At 49.1% G+C, this 19,520-nt stretch overlaps 2 protein-coding genes across 6 annotated transcripts in view; both read left to right on the top strand.

Moving 5' to 3' along the window:
• The first annotated feature begins 208 nt into the window (after positions 1–208).
• On the top strand, positions 209–7,573 carry LOC116872249 (carbonyl reductase [NADPH] 3). Its single transcript, XM_032865363.1, has 3 exons — positions 209–723; positions 2,081–2,188; positions 7,094–7,573. The coding sequence occupies exons 1-3, from the start codon at positions 435–437 to the stop codon at positions 7,528–7,530; spliced, it is 834 nt and encodes a 277-aa protein (XP_032721254.1). The 5' UTR covers positions 209–434; the 3' UTR covers positions 7,531–7,573.
• A 5,792-nt stretch (positions 7,574–13,365) lies between these two features.
• DOP1B (DOP1 leucine zipper like protein B) overlaps positions 13,366–19,520 on the top strand; it is a 106,299-nt gene continuing 100,144 nt past the window's right edge. For 4 of the 5 annotated variants that reach the window (XR_004383616.1, XM_032865360.1, XM_032865358.1 and 1 more), the window contains exon 1: positions 13,366–13,528. The gene's annotated coding sequence lies outside the window, so the exon portion shown is untranslated. Of the gene's footprint in view, positions 13,529–13,611; positions 13,634–19,520 lie in introns of those variants that run through there. The other variant, XM_032865359.1, reaches the window with a different exon arrangement.

Here is a 19,520-nt window from a genome sequence, read left to right as displayed (position 1 = left end):
TTTGCAGTGGATGGAAGGCGCACGCCCAAGAAAATTACTCAGCCCTTGTTTTTCTCCTTTAGGGGTTTTCCTAAAATAGTTTCTTCGATCCAAATGCAATGCATCTTAGCACCCAACGACTCATCACCATCCGCTTTGGCTTTGGGAAAGCTACCACCGCTCCAGCCCGCAGACCACCGCTCGACTCAGGGGCGGGATCCAGAGCTCGCAGCTCGAGGGAAAGGGCGGGCCCGGGAGCGGGCCGTTACGAAACCTTCGGGAACAGACCGCCACTCCTCGCAGGGGAGGGACCAAGGGCTGGGGCCTCGTTCTCTAGAAGTCGCAGCACTGAATCCCAGAACTCAGGGCTCTGTGGCTGCTCTGTGTCCGCGCCTCTGCAGCGCGCTCCCCGGTGGCCCACAGCCCGGTCCGCTCTCCAAGTGCCTCCCCGGGCCATGTCGTCCTGCAGCCGCGTGGCGCTGGTGACCGGGGCCAACAAGGGCATCGGCTTCGCGATCGCGCGTGACCTGTGCCGGCAGTTCTCGGGGGACGTGGTGCTCACGGCGCGGGACGAGGCGCGGGGTCGCGCGGCGGTGCAGCAGCTCCAGGCCGAGGGCCTGAGTCCCCGCTTCCACCTGCTGGACATCGACGACCTGCAGAGCATCCGCGTCCTGCGCGACTTCCTGCGCAAGGAGTACGGGGGCCTCAACGTGTTGGTCAACAACGCGGGCATTGCTTTCAAGAGTAAGTCGGGGGTGGGTCCCTGGGAGCGCCACGGGTTCGGGACAGAGAGCCGCAGGCAACCCCCACTCGCCTACTAGAGTGACCGCGGAGCGCAGCGCCGGCTCCTCAGGACGCTCTCAGCACTGGCCTCGCGCGGCTGGTTCGCTTTCCACGGAGTCGCCGGAGCCATTCGCTTTGGCGCAGGGCGGGCGGGGCGCAGCCCAGGGCCCTCCCCGAGCGGTCTGCTGTGAAGTCTGCCAGAAAACCGGCCTCCTGGGAGGGGGGCCACGCCCTGCTAAGCTCATCAGCTTTCTGTCTTTGCGAAGGGTCTCCGAGGTCACTTGGGGCTTTCGCTCTCCTTGAAAGGGCGAATTCATAGTTGCCCGGAGGCATCTGCTCGGGACAGGAAATGAATCGCGGAGACACGACGGGCGCGCACTGTGCACGTTAGTGGACTTGAGATTTTGTTTAATGGAGAGCTTTGATAGGCTCAGGCAGAAAGGAAGCGAGCCTTGTTCCCTCCCCCGGGCATTTAGGTTTGTCATCAAACATACATTTTAAGTGGGATTTTAAGTAGCATCTTTGGAGCGGGGGGAGTCAAGGAGGTTACTTTCTCTGTTGCTCCATTGAGAAAATTAGTTGAGCTGCCCTGTGTTGGGGGTAGAAATAGGCCACCCTCATTTACCAACCTAGTGGGGAAGAGACACCCAGGAGACAACAAAACTAGTGTGAGGCCTCGATTGATTCCCGCCCCGGCCTTGACCCCTCACCGAGGCTGTGCATCCGCACCTCAGCTCAGCCTGCGGGCTGTCTGGGAGCGCCGGCGGGAAGGGGCAGACCCCTGCTGCAGCGGACCTCGGCGGCCCGTGGAGGGGTTGGTGGCTGGCTGCCTCTTCCAAGAACACACGTCGGCTGGAAGCCCCCGCCCCCTCCACAGTGTGGGCCGTGCACGAGCGGCACCTGCGCTAAGGCCTCCTGCCACACCTGCTGAATCACAATTTGCGTTTGAACAGAATCCCGAGGTGCGTCCCATACCCGGTCAGGATTGAGCAGCGGCCGGGAAAGCCGGGAATTCCCAAAGTGGGGCCAGACCAGTAGCTGCCACGTCACCTGGGAACGCGTTCGAAATGCACATTCTGGAGCCCCACCCCAGACCTTCTCCTTCCCCAACTCCGGGGGGATGGAGCCCAGAACGCTGTGTTTTAACCCGCCCTGCATGTGCTTCAGAGACACGCCTGAAGTTTTGAGAACTACCGACCTAGGGGTTTAAAAATCGTTTTAAAGTTAGCTTGTTTTTCTCGTAGTTAGAGATAAGATGCGCTTGTTGTGTACATTTCAGGGGGTAAAGCGTGACTTTGTTTCCTTCTCTTTTTGGAAGCGGACGATCCAACGCCCTTCTACATCCAAGCTGAGATAACGCTGAAGACAAACTTTTTTGCCACAAGAAATGTCTGCATCGAATTACTGCCGATAATAAAACCTCATGGTAAGTCCAGCCACGTGGGTTGTCAAGTTGTATCCCTCTACAAGAAGTGGTTGGTGGGGCTGTCCTTCTGGAGTGACCTAGGGATGCCATTTCTCTGTGTGGGGGACACAGAAAACTGCACTGTTTTCTCCTAAGCGTTCACCTGCACATTACAGCTTTAAAAGGCGTATGGTAGGGGCGCCTGGGTGGCTCAGTGGGTTAAAGCCTCTGGCTTCCGCTCTGGTGGTGATCCCAGGGTCCTGGGATCGAGCCCCACGCCGGCTCTCTGCTGGTCAGGAAGCCTGCTTCCCCCTCTCTCTCTGCCTGCCTCTCTGCCCACTTGTGATCTCTGTCTGTCAAATAAATAAATATATATATATATAATCTTTTAAAAAATAAAAAGTAAACGGCATATGGTGCATGGCAAAGCTCTTCGGTGCCAAGTCACAAACTCAACCCTAGAATAATAGGGAAGTCCCCAGGGGCCTCTTGGCCTCTGAGCAGTCTCAGGGTCCTTCTCAGCTCCCCAGGGTGGTGGGGCCACCCTAGCTTCTTTGGGGGCCTGAGGGAAGGCTCTTTTTTTTTTTTCTTAGCATTTTTATGACTTTCCCCCTGTTCCTTTCTTCACTTCCTCAAGCTGATGCAGAACCTCCCAGAGAAGTTTATTACAGAGTATCTTACCCACACTCCCAAGTATTCAATCAGTAACCTTTATGACTTTTTCATTACTTTTCCCACAAATACTGGAGGGCCTACCCTAACCCAGGGTGCTGGGGACACAGTGGAAGCACCGTGGACAGGGAGAATCCTGACCACAGAGCACGGAGTCTAGTAGAGCAGACTGTAGTTGAGGAGGGGTGGCGGGAGAAGGCTTCCCTGAGGACTCTCTTCCCCCAGAAAGGCAACTGGGACTCTTAGGAAGAAGAACTCTGTGGTTCTTACTAGAAATGTGCTTTTCTCGGACAATTATCATACGATCTCACTAACAGGTGGAATTTAAGAATCAAGGCAGAGAATCCTAGGGGAAGAGAGGAAAAAACGAAACAGAACAATACCAGAGAGGGAGACAAACCAGAAGCGACCTTTAATCATAGGAAACAAACTGAGGGTTGCTGGAGGGGAGCAGGGGTAGAGGAGTGAGGTAACTGGGTGATGGACATTGGGGAGGGTATGTGTTGTAATGAGCACTGGTATTATATAAGACTGATGAATCACAGACCTGTACGCCTGAAACAATAATACATTAAAAAGCTTCCAAATCTCAGACAACCAGTCAGACGAGGAGGAGCAGTGTCTAGAATTGCTTTCCTTTTCCTGTTAGGCATGCATTTTTAATTAAAATAACTGCATAATAAAAATGTGCTTTTCTCAGTTTAACATTTTGAAGAAAGATGATCTCTCGTGCAAATATCTCAAAAATTCTAAAAAGATGCATGGTGAGAGTTGCACCCGAACTCCTGCCCCTACTTGCCCAGTTCCTATCCCCGAGCTCTACAGGCAATTCCCTTTATCCTTTCCTAGTGGGTTGAGCTCCCACTCAACAGGCAGAGTGGCAGGTACTGGCTGAAGAAAGCCTTGGGTCCGGGTGCACGGAGCTGGTGAGTGCCCAGGGCCAAGGGGATGGAGGTTTGTTTTTGTTTGTTTGTTTTTTTTAAAGTAGACTCCGTGGAGCCCAACTTGGGGCTTGAACTCATCATCCTGAGATAAAGAACTGAGCTGAGATCAAGACTTGGACACTTAACTGACTGAGCCACCCAAGCATGCCCACAGGGTGGAATTTTTTAATGCAAGTCTAAATGCATATTTTTTTGCTCTCTTTTTTACACAAAGAGAACATTAAGTATAAAGTTTGCTGCTTTGCTTTCTTAGTATATCTGGGACTCTTTCTAGATCAGGACAGAAAGCTTTATTTTTTATAGCTGCATAGTATTCCATTGCAAGGGTGCCTTTTACCAAGTGTCTGAAGTCTTCTCTCAAGGGGCTTTAGAATCCTAGAATTTGAAACCTGCACGGTATTAAAGAAACCTTACATTCCTGGGTCTTCATTTTACAGAGAAGGAAACTGAGACGCAAAGGGGCGCCTGGGTCTCTCAGTGGGTTAAGGCTCTGCCTTCAGCTCAGGGTCCTGGGATCCAGCCCCGCATCTGGCTCTCTGCACAGCGGGGAACCTGCTTCCCTTCTCTCTCTGCCTGCCTCTCTGCCTACTTGTGGTCGGTCTTTCGCTCTCTGTCAAATAAATAAATAAATCTTAAAAAAAAAAAAGGGGGGGGGGCACCTGGGTGGCTCAGTGGGTTAAGCCGCTGCCTTCGGCTCAGGTCATGATCTCGGAGTCCTGGGATCGAGCCCCGCATCGCATCGGGCTCTCTGCTCAGCAGGGAGCCTGCTTCCTCCTCTCTCTCTGCCTGCCTCTCTGCCTGCTTGTGATCTATCAAATAAATAAATAAAATCTTTAAAAAAAAAAAAAAAGATGTGAACACAGACAGGTAGTCATAGAGCTGGAAACAGTATTCAGGTTTCCTGACTTCGCCCCTCAACTAAAGCAGGATAATTAGTTCCAGGGAAGGGAAGGATCAAAATGCCAAATGATTGCAAACCAGGCCTTTTTGAAAGATAAAAGGTGGCTGTGGGGAGGGTGAGGCTCAGGCAACAACCCAGAGCAAGTGATGACTGGCTTTAACCAGTCCTCCCAAAGTAGGAATCTGGTTTACAAGACCCTAAGAATATTCGTGACTTTTCGGTAAAACTCAGTGTTCACCTGGAGGGCAAAAAGCTGAGGATTATTGCCTCCTGGTTGGTAGGGAATCACTTTCTCCCCCAAACAAAACTGACTTAAAAGCCACATTTTATTTAGTGTTACATTATCTTTAAAGAAAGTCATCCCTCTTCCTCATTTAAGTTTCTGAGGGACTAGGTTAATCAAGTGTTTTCCCACTAGGGGGAGCTACTTGCACACTCTTTCTAAGAATGGGGGTGGGGTGGTTTCTGGACCAGTGGGCCCCCTCGGCCCTCAGCAAAGGGGGGTGTGGGTGCATCCTTTCTTAGGGCTGATTGGAACCATCTGGCTGTAGAGACAGTCACCCCTTGGCCGCTCCCAGAGGTGTCCCTGAGATCAGAGAGGACATCTCTTACAAGCTTTTAATTTCCACCAAAGGCACAGAGTGGCTTCTGTAATTGGTGTTTCTTTTCTCCTTTTCCTTTTGAATTCAATTCCTTGTGGCAGCCAGGTGATTAAGAACAAAGTCGTTTAGAAAGTAATGGAGAGGGGCACCTGGGTGGCTCAGAGGGTTAAAGCCTCTGCCTTCGGCTCAGGTCAAGATCCCGGGGTCTTGGGATCGAGCCCCGCGTCGGGCTCTTCCCTTGGTGGGGAGCCTGCTTCCTCATCTCTCTGCCTGCCTCTCTGCCTACTTGTGATCTCTCTCTGTCCAATAAATAAATAAAATCTTAAAAAAAAATATAATGGAGAACACGTCATCAAAGTAGTAGTATTCCGGGCCAACCTATTGAAGTGAATCTGATTATAAGACAATCACACCTGGGATGTCTAGGTGGCTCGGTTGGTTAAGTCTCTGCCTTTGGCTCAGGTCATGATCCCAGGGTCCTGGGATCAAGCCCCACATCCAGCTCTCTGCTCAGCAGGAAGTCTGCTGCTCCCTCTGCCAGCCGCTCCTCCTCCTGCTTGTGCTGTCTCTCTGAGAAATAAATAAAATCTTTCTAAAGATTTTATTAAAATCATTCTCCATGGTGAATGAATGCCACTCAGAAAATCCAGTAAAATCCAATTAACCTGGTGCACCTGGGTAGCTCAGTCGGTTAAGTGTCCAACTCTTGATCTCAGCTCAGGTCTTGACCTCAGGGTTGTGAGTTCAGTCAAGACCCATGTTGGGCTCCTTGCTCCATAAGTAGGCATGGAGCCTACTTTTAAAAAAATCTGATTATCCTGTTGGATGCACGGGAAATGATTTCAAGATAATATGTAAGAAAAGAACTCCCTAAGTGTGGTGGTGTTTGATGTTGAATGAACTGTATAAATTAACCCATTTACTGGTTTTGGGAATTTCCACCAATACTTCAAATTATCTTACAGTTTGGGGCCTGCATATTTTTTTTTATAGACCTGACGGTGTTTTTAGTAGTTGTGAATTGTTGTTACTATGAATATTAACTCATTAATTACATTATATTTACTTTTTGGCTATGGGCTAAAAAAAAGTGATGAAAATCAAAACTGGGATGGAGAATCAACCCACTCCACGTGTGAAAGTAGCCATCGTTAAGGATAGACAAGGCATTACCTCACCCTGATTTCTGGTACTTGGAAATAAAGAGGTGGCTACCCTTGGCCCTACGAAACTGTGCAAATCAAGAAATAGATTTAGGGGCGCCTGGGTGGCTCGGTGGGTTGAGCCGCTGCCTTCGGCTCGGGTCGTGATCTCAGGGTCCTGGGATGGAGTCCCGCATCGGGCTCTCTGCTCGGCAGGGAGCCTGCTTCTCTCTCTCTCTCTCTGCCTGCCACTCTGTCTGCTTGTGATCTCTTTCTGTCAAATAAATAAATAAAATCTTTAAAAAAAAAAAAGAAAGAAATAGCTTTAATTCTCAGGGTGAGGTGCTGTCTCGAGGAAAGCAAGCTCACCGGCACCTGGGGTGTTAGTGGGTGCAGAAGGATGTCTTTATAAAAGCACCTGGTGATTTCACTACAGACTTACTCCTCCTCACCTGATGAATAATCACTGCTCTCTGTTGCTGATGGGAATGCATCCTTCCCTTTGGGGGAAGAGAGCACGAAATAAGGTCAAAACCCACTGGTGCCTTCTAGAGTCTTTTTTTTTTTTTTTTTTAATCGGCAGTTAAACCTGCCGTATGAATCAGTTACATGTTGGGTATTGTTCATGTGTGACATGCTTCCGTGTTTCTACTGCTCTGTTTCAGGCAGGGTGGTGAATGTTAGTAGTTTAGAGGGCTCAAAAGCTCTCGAAAATTGCAGCACAGATCTACAGAAGAAGTTCCGGTGTGAGACGCTCACGGAGGAGGACCTGGTGGACCTCATGAAGAAGTTTGTGGAGGACACAAACAATGAAGTGCATGAGAGGGAAGGCTGGCCCAACTCGGCTTATGGGGTGTCCAAGCTGGGGGTCACGGTCTTATCGAGAATCTTGGCCCGGCGTCTGGATGAGAAGAGAAAAGGTGACAGGATTCTGCTGAATGCATGCTGCCCGGGGTGGGTGAAGACGGACATGGGAGGGGCTCATGGCCCCAGGACGGTGGAGGAGGGAGCCGACACCCCTGTCTACTTGGCCCTGTTGCCCCCAGATGCTACCGAGCCTCATGGCCAGCTAGTCCATGACAGAGTCGTCCAAAACTGGTGAAGGTCTGCTTTGGTGCTTAATAAATGTGGAATGAATGAATGAATTCTGTTGTAGTCTGCTTCTGTTTCTGTCCTTGGGGAATGTCGATTAAAATCTCCCTGGGGGGGCGCCTGGGGGGCTCAGTGGGTTAAAGCCTCTGCCTTCGCTCCTAGGGTCATGGTCCCAGGCTTTCTGCTCAGCAGGGAGCCTGCTTCCTCCTCTCTCTCTCTGCCTGCCTCTCTGCCTACTTGCCATCTCTCTCTGTCAAATAAATATATAAAATCTTTAAAAAAAGGAAATAAATAAATAAATAAATAAATAAATAAATAAATCTCCCTGGGAGAAAGTGTCTTGTTCTAGAATCAGGCTGAGCAATTTTGCTATGTCCGAACTCTGGCCTGAAAGGGCGAAGAACCCGGTCTAGGTTCTGCAGTGGTTCTGCAGTGTCAGAGGGCATCATCGGGATTGCCCAGGGTTGGGGCCCAGCATGTGCATTTCTGACAAGCTCCCAGGTGGTGCTGGTGCTGGGACAGCAGTTTGAGAACCACTGGTCTAGCAAGAGCTCTCGAGCTGTGGAGCAGGTTACAGCCATGTTCCAGCCATCCCTCGATGATTCTGTGTTAACTCCCTAAGGATGTGATTTATCCCGTGTCCATAGTTCTGCAATCCTACTTTGTATCACATTCTGTTTCATTATATTTGGGCATATTTTCATTGGTTCTTATGCAGTGGTATGGCTTGAAAGACTCAGGGAGAATGTCCCTTTTTTCCATTGGGGTATGATTTCTCCCGGACTGGGGTTTTCACTTGAGTTTTGCATTCTGTGTTGCCAGAAGGTTTGCAAAGTTGCTCTGCACCTTCTTTCAAATTGTTCCTGCCTGGGCAACTTTGTCCAGACCATCTCTTTGCTCTGACACATACAGATACCTTCTCCCTGACCTATTCCTGCTTCTCTCTGGGCTACAGCCCAGGGTGACTCTTCAGATGCCTCCCTGAGCCCCTTTTGTAGTCTCTGACGATAAGCGACTCCACATCCACTGCTTTCAAATGGGATTGGTTTTGTAATCTGCCTCCTGGCTTCTGGTTATACACTGTAGGAAAAGGACTTGGAAATTAAAGAATCTTATGAAAGAAAAGTATAGTTGTGAAGAACGTTAGCTAGGGAGTGAAGACCTCAAAAGGAATGGCTAGCCAAACAACAGAAACACAACAGGTGCACGACGGACAAACTACAAAGGAAAGAAACCACAAATTTACCAAGTTTATGATGGAGAGTTCACTGTGAGATAAAGCAATGTTGTCACTTGATTAGAACCACAAAGATCATGTCATATCACCTGACGACAGCATTGCAGAAATAAAGGATAAGACTATCTTCCTTCTGAGAAGCTGCACAGTATGGAAATGCTCAAGGTTTATTTGGGGGAACCAGGACTTTGCAGTTAACCCTGTTATTTCTGGTCTATCACAGCATGCAAAGTGCTTCTGGACTCTCCAACCTACCAATGGCAGTAGGGCAAAGTGTCATTTAGCTCTGACAACCCACACCTCACTGCTTCATCCACTTTGGGTGGAGGGACATCTGAATCCCACCCAAAATGCATCTCACTGCCTTTAGCCTTCTCTATCTTGCCTGGTTAAATCCAGCTTGCTCTTATATTTGTCTAGGACCATAGCTCCCAAGATATTTTAATGACTTCTTGTCTGGCTCTTAAAAACATTTTAATGGTTTTTGATATGTTTCCTCGATGTCTGTCATACTCTGGTCTCCCTCTATAGGCAGCTTCCAGAACCCTGCCAATGATGAGCAGTAGCACCAGGACCACGGAGTACTTTCAGGTTCTGCCTAACGGAGTCACAGGAGAACAGGCCAGTTCCTTTTATTTCTTCTCCCTTTTTGGTCTCTAGCCAAGCATCACCTTGACATTTTTGGATCAGTGTGTACCCACTTAGAAGACCCTTAATTGTAAGCTGCTGATCAGAACAGCAGGTCTCATGTTTATGGAAAGATCGACCCTTACGGGCCGACTGCCCAGCACCCTCCTCCCACTGCTTCCTCCCATGTTTGGAGCTACAACAGCCACAAGGTGACTTTGCCCTGCTAGACTCTGTTGACGGTTCCAGCTGTAGGCCTGTCTTCTAAAGAGAAGGACCAGCTGGACTGGATCAGGGAACACTCAGAGCTGTTACTCTGAGTGGCCCTGCCCCACCCCACATTGTCTAAGGTGCAGAGGGAACCAAGTATGTGGCTGGAGAAAGAGGAAACCAATTTTCAAGAGACGCACTTACAGAGCGGCCCCAAGAGGAACTGTCCCACCTCCACGCAGTGGCACCCCTAACCTCAGACTGTTTCTGAGAGAAATGCTCCCTGAATCCTTAAAAGAAATATTCCTATTCCTTAAGCTACTTTGAATTATGTTGCTTGCAACTGAAAAGAATCTAATACACGTGCATGAAAATGGTTCATGGTGTGCTGTAGTGAGAAAAGAACTACGTTTAGAATGAAAAGGAAAAAAAAAGAAAAAGAATTAAAAGAGTTGAGAACCATGGCATACTAGGCCACATGTTATGCTTAATACTTTCTCTGTGTTGTTTTAGGTATTTCTTACAGTGTCCTTTGAGATAGGCATTCATATCATTTTTCAAATAAGGAAAAAAGGCTTGGAGAGTTGATTAACTTGTCCAAGATCACACAGTTAAGAGACTAGAGCCAGGATCATATCCAGGATTATCTAACAGCAGTTCCTTGGTTTTTCTTGGTGCCTAGTGCTTGGCATATTACTTCTAGTAATATTACTAGTGCTTCAATATTACGAGTCTAGAGATCAGGGCAACTCCCTGGGTGTAAAAATTAGGGGAGATGATACATCAAATCCAAGTTTTTTTGTTTTTTGTTTTTTTATTTGACACAGAGAGAGAGATCACAAGTAGGCAGAGAGGCAGGCAGGGGGGGGGGGGTAGCAAGCTCCCTGCTGAGCAGAGAGCCCAATTCGAGGCTCGATCCCAGGACCCTGAGATCATGACCTGAGCCGAAGGCAGAGGCTTAACCCACTGAGCCACCCAGGTGCCCCAAATCCAAGTGTTTTGTAAGCCAAATAGTTATTAGATTCCCCGCTTAGCCTCTGTGTGAACTTTTCTATAAAATAGATAAATGAAATATGGTTTTTCAATGTGGCGTATTTTTTTTCCATTTTTTTAAAAAGATTTTATTTATTTGACAGGCAGAGATCAAAAGAAAGCAGAGAGAGAGTGGCAGGCAGAGAGAGAGAGAGAGAAAAAAGGAAGCAGGCTCCCTGCTGAGCAGAGAGCCCGATGCGGGGCTAGATACCAGGATCCTGGGATCATGACCTGAGCCAAAGACAGAGGCTTTAACTCACTGAGCCACCCAGGTGCCCCTCAATGCGGCGTATTTTAAGTGGATTATCCCATTCTGTGTGTTCTTGAGACACCAAATGGAGCCAGTGATTCTGTCCAAACCAACTTCTCTGTGATACATTTTTCTAGGTTGATACAGGCGTGTTAAACCCACACATAGTATCAGCTTTAGCCCTGGCCTTTGGGCTTCTCCCTCACCTACTGAACTTCAGCAGAGTGTGACAGACCAAGATCCTGAACAGCGATGTAGTGTGGAGATGAAACCGGTGATAATGACGATCCTGACAAAGGTTTCCTTGTTACTGCAAGTCAACCACAAAGTGGGCACAGCATCAAATACAGAACCACACAGGACTCTGTCCAGATGGGGTGGTAGAGAGTCTAGTTTATAGAAAAGACAGAGTTAGAGGATCACCAGGATTTGCATATGGAAACTCAAAATGTGTTTACCCAATCTCTCTAACAGGTGGGCCAGCCTGAGCCAGAGAATGTCACGTCTGATTTATAACCCCTTCTTTATTATCAGAAGGAGTAAGGATTAAAGTTCTGGTTCAAATTAAATCTGAGATGCTCTGATTAGTGTGTTATTATGTGAGGAACAGGCTCTGTTTATATGTCTTGAACAGATAAGCACAGCCTAGGAGACTTTTAAGAGTGACAACTTGACCCACGGAAACAGATTTCATGTGGGAATGAACTTTCGAATCTTAATGCTGTACATTTACTGTCAATCCTGATTACACATGTAGTAGCTTTTTTTTTTAAGGGTTTATGATACTTGAATCTGTCAAAATTAATTTAAATGAGCTTTCCACACACCTGGAGGTCTTTAGCGATAGGTGACAAATACAAGGCATGCATTTTATTTTATTTAATGTATCAGGACAAAGTTATACATAGTGGTTTTGACATGAATAGACTGCTCCTCTCTTTCAGTGGGGAGTATAAGCAGTTCTTTCATTATTAGATGCAGTGTGGAGTGTGGCTAGGGTTTGAGGAACTTAAAACAAAAAAACCCACCTCACCTCTTTGGCAGCTGTTTTTTTTTAAATAGATTTTCTCATATCTTCATCAGGAAATCAGCTTCATGAAATTAATTTTTTCCTAGTAAATGCTCCATCCTTTAGCTTTCCTGTACTTCTACTTTAAGACCACTGCTATAATTGACCATCAGAAGATTCACATCTGGTGCACTTGGCATATGTCAAATGCAGATGGAATCAGAATCAGAATCAGAAGCCTGGGCAGGCCAGGGACTGGCCCAGCATCCCAAACCATGAAAATATTCTTGGTGATTTGTGGGCAGTGATAGATCCCCTTGGGAATCTGATACAAACTTTAAACCCTTTTCCAGAAACATATACACAAAATGTTGTGTACAGCTTCGAAGTGTCTGTGGACCTCCCATTCCCACCTCCTAAGTTTTTCACGGTGGCCTAGCTTTTAGGAGATCCAGACTAGATCTGAAAATTCCTTAAGGGGCTGTCAAGGGTTAAATGGTCAGAGGCCTGTGCAGAAATTACTACCTCCACCAACAGGTGCCGCTGCTTTGATTGGCTGGGAGCCCCAGCTGGTGCAATCAGGATGCACAGGTGAACTCTGCCTGACTCCAGTCCTTCAAGATGCCTCTGGCCCTGCAGCTGTCAGGCCAGGTTGGGTGGGTCTGAACTGGCTAGGTCCGGAGGCTCCTGACGACGGCAGGATGGGGTTAGGGTTTATCTGGAAATATCAATGCTCTTTAGAGTTGACTGAAGTCTCCTTTCTGAGCCAGAACCCACATAATGAAACTCATTCCACGAATTAATTCCCTTGCCTCTGATGCCAAGGGCCAGAAGGTGCAGCCTCTGGGGGCGGGGGCGACTTAATCAGGTCCCCGGGACCTCCTAGGGCGCCAGCGTGTATAGAAGGATTCATTTCACCTCCTCCCCGAGGGTTTGGGTGTGGTCCCAGTGAAAAGAATGGGGTAAGTCGGATGCCATCGGCCCCACTTTTCTTGGGCCCCACGGTTCTCGTCTGTAACTCCAAAGCCCCTCTTGGAACACGGTGATAAACGGACCGCTGTCCCCTTCCGTTTGGGTGTGTCGGGGGAGCCCCAGGTGAGAGACGGAGCCAGCCCGCCCACCTATGCAGGCCTTCCCGGGAGCAGCCCCGCTTCGAGGGCGGTAGTTTGCTCCAGCAGCTGAGAGCGACGCCCACCGCCCGGAAGCTGTGGGGGACTCGGGATTAGAGCCGCGAGCCCCAAAGCCGTCGTCCAGGGCCCGCCCCCCGCTCTCTGAAGTACCGCCTCCTGGTCCCTCCCCCTGGGTCCAAGGCCCGCCTCCTGGTCCTGCCCCCGCGCCGAGGGTTCTCCCTTGATCCCGCCTCCGCGCGCTGATGGACCGCCCCCTTCCCCGCCCCGCGCGCCGTGGGCCCGCCCTGACCCCGCCCCGTCCGGCCCCGCCCCGCCCCCCACGCCGAGGGCCCTCCTCACGATCCCGCCCCTCAGCCTGGGGCCGCGGCCGCTCGGGCTCCGGCGCGGCGCTTCCTACCCAGTGCGGGTTCCCGGCTGAGCCGCTGCGGCCGCTCGCTCTACCTGCCACGGCCCGGCCGGTTCCTCCGCGCCGCACGTGGGCGCGCCCGCCGACAAGGGACGCTGCTGTCGCGGGTAAGCCGGACCCGCGCCCTCGGCCGCTGGGCGAAGCCAGGGCAGCCGGGGCGTCTCCTCCCGCGGGCCCGGGAGCGACGAGGCGGCGCGGGCGTCCTCCCCAGGGTGCGCAGGGTTCGAGCGGAGCTGTGGGGGCGGTCCCGGGGCGAGGGGGGCTCCCCGACCGCGGTCCGGGCCCGCGGCGTGCACTGCTGCAGTGCGGGGACGGCCCCGGCGAGGCCGCGCGTGGGCGTGGGCTCCGGCCCGGGACCCCCGAGGAGCAGCTCGGGGGCAGGGCGGGGTCCCCTCGGACCCGAGCGGCAAAGGAAGTGCGGCCAAGTCCTCGCCAGCCCCGCGCGGCCTCCAGTCAGGCAGGTGGAGGTCAGGTGGGTCACCGCCCGCCCTCCCCTCACCTCCGCGGGCAGACGACGGCAAGCCGCGCCTTTGTTTGCTTGCGCTGTCCTGGTCCCGGCGGGGGGCTCGGGACCGAAACCTTTGTAAACCGAGGGCTTTCCTGTTAAGGGAAGACCCTAGAGTCTCCCAGCCTGTCCCCGGGAGAAGGGACAGGAGCCGCAGTGCGCGCGCTCTCCCCGCCCGGACCGGGAGTCTGCAGGATCGCCGGCTGCCGGGTGGATGGACCTTTAGCAACTCGTAGGGCGGCTGCGGATGGAGACTGTTACCCGCAGGTGTTTCCCTAACCTGGGACAGTCGCTCGGTATTTGGAGAGATCTCTGCAGGGTTTTTTGGTAAGGCGATGGAGGCCTTCCCCTCCCCCCCAGAGCCTGCTCTCGTTAGTGTCTTAAACTGTTTCCACTGCAATGTAATTACCACTCTGAAAGACCAAATTCAAAATAATGTGCCCCAGAGTTGATTAAACCAATGGCAGAAGAGTTTCCGTGCTTTTGGCTATGTCATTATCTAATGTTCTTGCTCGTGAGAGGGCGGCTGTCTGTGATTTTTCACTCTGTTTTCATCTAATTCACGTGTTCCTTCATATAAACATCTTTACAATCGACTTCCTTCTGATCTGGCAGTTGATTTTTCTCCCAAACTTGTTTTTCTAAGAAACTGAGAACGGATGAGATGGAAGATTTCTTGCTGGCATTTTCCATTTTAAGGCGGGTATATCTGCTCAAATATACTGGAGCAGATATGATTACTCCTTTGAGTATGGAATTGTTAGTAGGCAGTGGAACTCTATCGGTGCTGCTGAGCTGAGTCTCTCACAGGAAGGGTATTCAGGATAGGTTGCAAGAGCGTTTTCGGAAGAGCTGTTTAGTGGCTGAACTGTTCATTTTACCTGTAGCATAATATAGTAAATAAAGGCTTTGTGCCATTGTGCTAACCTGAGCTAGATTCCTAACTCTGCTAGTTGGTTTTGGAGGGCCCTGGGCAATTTTGGGAAGGGGGGGCTGATTCCCAATATACCCCTCTTGAGCAGCCTCAAGGTAATACCCATGTCCTAAGATTCTTGTGTGTTACATAAGATAAATGCATGCATAATGTTGGATTTACCAAGCCCACCGGGAAGACTTGCCTAGTAGTATAGTATTGAATGCCCCATATTTTGAAATAAAGGAGCTTGCTTGAGTTATGACTTATAAACTTCTCATCTGTGCTTTTAGTTAAACAAATAGTACTTTCTTCGTGTAGCCAACCATAACATTGAACTGCTCCAGTTACCTGCTCTGACCTGGCCAACTCCTTCCTTGCCATGCAGTGGTGCCTTTTTGCCACCCCAGCTCCTAATTACAAACTATCGCAGATGAAGGCTCTCTCTCTCTTGTTTTCTGTTTTTTAAGATTTATTTATTTATTTGAGAGAGAGAGAAAGAGAGCACATGCAAGCAAGAGAGCTGCAGAGGTAGAGGGAGATCCGCTGAGCTGGGAGTCCCTTATGGGGCTCAAGCCCAGACCCTGGGATCATGACCTGGGGCAAAGGCAGACGCCCCACCAGCTGAGCCACCCAGGTGCCCCAAGGCTCTCTTCCTACTAACTAGCCGCCCAGACTTTGAGTCTGAGCACTCCTCTGCTGGTAGTTGGGCTTCCTCTGTCTTTTTTCCTTTTGCCAGTGTGAACTCAGGACACTTTCTGTCAATGTGTGTGTCACCTGAAATTGAAATTATGTGTTTAGGTATTTCCTCTCGTATTATGTTATGAACAATGAAAGTGAAACCCTGTGTGTGTTTGTTTGTTTTTCCCCATGTTTCTTTGCCCAGTGCTTAGATATGACGAAGACTGTGCATGGAGTTTTGCAGTGGTTCAGAGATGTTGTAAATTATGGACTATTTGGATGTAGTAACATCTTACAGGGAAAATAAATTGACATCTTTCGTTGCCATTCTTTAATATTTTTAAAAGGTGGGAAGGCTAAGAGTGCCTGGGTGGCTCAGTTGGTTAAGCGACCATCTCTTGATTTTGGCTCAGGTCATGATCTCAGGGTCGTGGGATGGAACCCTGAGTCGGGCTCCGCGCTCAGTGCAGAGTCTGCTGGAGAATTCTCTCCTTCTCCCTCTGCCCCTCCTCCTGCTTGCACACACGCTTTCTCTGTCTCTCTCTAAAAATAAATAAAGCTTTTCTAAAAAAGTATAAAGGCTATTATTTCAGAAAAAGAGGCCTTCCCAGGAACCAGTGGGTAATCTTATTGTGTACAATCAAATACATAGTACAGTATATTTTTCCAGAGAGCCGCAGCATGTGCAGAGGCTCTGTGATAGGCTGAATCAGTTTTAGGACCAGGGGAGTGCCTCGAAGGGAAAAGTAGCTGGAGCCTTGTAGGCCATGGGGTGGGGAAGTTTGGATTATTGTAAACATAATGGGAAGAGTTCAAACATGGTGGGGATGTACTGTGATTTATGTTTTAAGAGTCTTCTTGGACTGCTCTGTGAAAATGCACTGGAGAGGGGCGAGAGTGAAGGAGAATCAACAGAAGTGTCCGCAATCTTGTAGGGGAAGCTTGCACAGTAGTGTGGCGGAGATGGAGAGCAATTGAGTCCACAGGTGTTTTAGAAGAAGAAAAGCAGGACTTGGGTTGAGTGAGGCAGGGGAAGAGAAGAAAGAGTCCGGGGTGATGTCAAATGTCCCAAGAATGGTGGGGCTACTTTCTGAGGAAAGGAAGACTGGAGAAGGAGCACTGAGCAGGTAGAATCAAGACTATAGGGTTTTTTAAAAAACAACTTTACTGAGGTGTAATTTTTTTTTTTTAAAGATTTTATTTATTTATTTGACAGAGAGAGAGATTACAAGTAGGCAGAGGAGGCAGTCAGAGAGAGAGAGAGAGGGAAGCAGGCCCCCTGCTGAGCAGGGAGCCCGACGCGGGACTCGATCCCAGGACCCTGAGATCATGACCTGAGCTGAAGGCAGCGGCTTAACCCACTGAGCCACCCAGGCTCCCTGAGGTGTAATTTTTTAAAAAGATTTTTATTCATTAGGGAGAGAGAGGGAGCATGAGTCAGAGTGGGGGAGGGGCAGAGGGAGAGGGAGAACCCGACTCTCTGCTGAGCAGGGAGTCTAACATTGGGCTCCATCCCAGGACCCTGAGATCATGACTCTAGCTGAAGGTAGACGCTTAACTGACTGAGCCCCCCAGGTGCCCCCTGAGGTGTAATTTATAGACCATAAGTCTATATATTGATTTCAATGTACAATTCAGTGATTTTTAGTATATTTACAGAGTTGTGCAACCATTGCCATAATTCAGCTTTAGCACATTTCCATTACCCCTGGAAGGTTCCTGTGCCCATTTGCAGTTCTTCCTTGTTACTCCTCCCTTCCCTAGGCGACTGCTAATCTACTTGCCGTCTCTACAGATTCACCTGTTCTGGACATGTCATGTGGATGGAATCATACAGTGTGTGGCCTCGTGTGTGGCTTCTTCCACTATGTTATGTATTACCCAGGTTCACCCTTACTGTAGCATACATCAGTACTTTGGTCTTTGTATGGCTAGACCTTATTTTGTTGACGAAAGTTTGGGATGTACTAAGTTTGAGACACCTATGCCACATCTGGGCAAATGAGTCAAGTAGGTATTTGCTTGAATCTGGACCTCAGAGGGGGAGATTTGGGCAGGCATTATAAATCCGTGGGTCATTAGCAGAAAGATGTTATCTGTGAGTTGTAGGAATGGGGAGATGACCAAGGATAGAAAGTGGACAAAACTTGGTGCCAGGTAATAGCAATATTTGGAAACAGGATAGAGGAGGATTAGCCTGCAGAGGAGAAGGAATAGAGGAGAGGTGGAAACCAGCACAGGGCTGGCAGGGGCTGGGGAGGGTATGGGCTGAAAGGAGGCAATTTTGGAAGGAGGAAATGGTCTATTACACAGTCCTAGGTAAAAGGTCCATTGACACTGGAAACTTGAAATTTGTGGTGGCCTCGGGCAGATCGGAATGGGCCCAGAATGACCAGAAAGTGAAGTAGCAGATACCATGGGATTCTTAGAAATTCACCATGGCCAATAAATGAAAGATTCAATAAATGAAAGATTCATTGTACCTACAGTTCAGTTTCTTTCATCTGTGATGTTTGCCATTTTGCCTGATGACATGCAACTTGGTTAGCCAACTACAGCATTCTCAGTGTGTTTAATGATACCATGTTGCTCTGTATTTTATTGTCTTTTCAGACTGTGTACTAGTGAAATATTAGCCTCGTATGTCAATCAGGATTGTGTTTGGTTGTGAGTAGCAGAAAACTTGATTGCACGGTGACTTAGATCAGCTCTTCTGTGCAGAAAACATCAAGTTCAGGGTTGACATGGTGCCTTCTTAAAGTCATCTGTGGCCTCAGCTGCTCTGTCTTTCCACTTATCCACAAAAGTCACACACCACGGTTGGCTGTTTCCTCTTGCTTGCCACACGTGGCTTCACCTCCAACATCAAACCTTTGTTCCAGGCAGAAAGATGGGCAGGAGTAATGGGCAAGAGGCCCAGGTCAGAGGAGTCTACCTCCTTTCAAACCGCTTTCCTGGAGGCCCCATCACCAGCTTCTACTGACCTCTTGTTGCCTAGAGCTGTGTGTCACCACCCAGCTGTAAGGGAGGTGGGGAGCTGTTAGCACTACCTTGAACAAAATTCGGGTTCCCTTAGTATGGAAAAGGGACAAGGAATTTCAGGGTAGATGCCTGCCACGCTTTGAGTAGATCTTAATCAGATGACGACTAAAGAAGGAGGGCAAGTCAGAGCCCAAGTGCGTCCCTTTTGAGAAAATGCCAAAGTATGGAACTTGGTGCCAGACCAAGGGAACCGTTGAACATTTCCATATCTTGTGGACTATTTCACAGTGGTTATTGTTTGAATAAACTAGTAGGTTGACCTGCAGATTTTTTTGTTGTTGTTAATGAAGGAATAAAAACAAAACTTGACATAAGCATGCACTCGTATTGCGTCCATTGTCACATGTAAATGACAGATATTTTCATGAAGTCAAATGAGTGCAGCATTCCTTGCTGTTCTTTGTTTCCTTTTGTCACATTGGAGATAAAAAGAGGAAATGGTTGCTGTTGGCGCCGGGATGAGACCATATCGGTCTTAGGCTTTATAATAGCTGCGGTGGTTCATACATAATGAATGCATCTAGCCAGAGGAAGAAAACAAAAGAATCCGTCAAAGAATATACAAGGGCAAGAAGAATGAAGTGGTGATTGCTTTGGCCTTGACGTCACCACCCCATGTCCAGGCTCTACACATGGAGGAGGCATGAAACTGTCAGCCCAGTGGCTGGTTGGGGGGATTTGCGGGGGATTGGAGCTTAGTTACTGAACAGGCACCTGGTGGATTTCTGGCAACACTGATGTCAGACACTGCATTCTTACATCCTTATTTTTTAAACTTCTTTCTTCCCTATCAGATTTTCTTCTAGAATATTCCCAATCCTCTAACATAGCCTAGTTGCAAAGGATTGGATCACTAAAGAGGTTGCTCTGATTACTATCACTGACCTGCTTTGCCTTAGCTTTTATAAATGCCCCACCGTAGGAAGGGCCACCTGCATTCGGGATTACCAGCAGGCAA

Source organism: Lontra canadensis, unplaced genomic scaffold, assembly GCF_010015895.1.
Source record: "Lontra canadensis isolate GAN:19392208 unplaced genomic scaffold, GSC_riverotter_1.0 scaffold29, whole genome shotgun sequence".
NCBI lineage: Eukaryota > Metazoa > Chordata > Mammalia > Carnivora > Mustelidae > Lontra > Lontra canadensis.
Note: the sequence above shows the minus strand (reverse complement) of the source record. Positions and strands in the feature narration are given on the sequence as shown.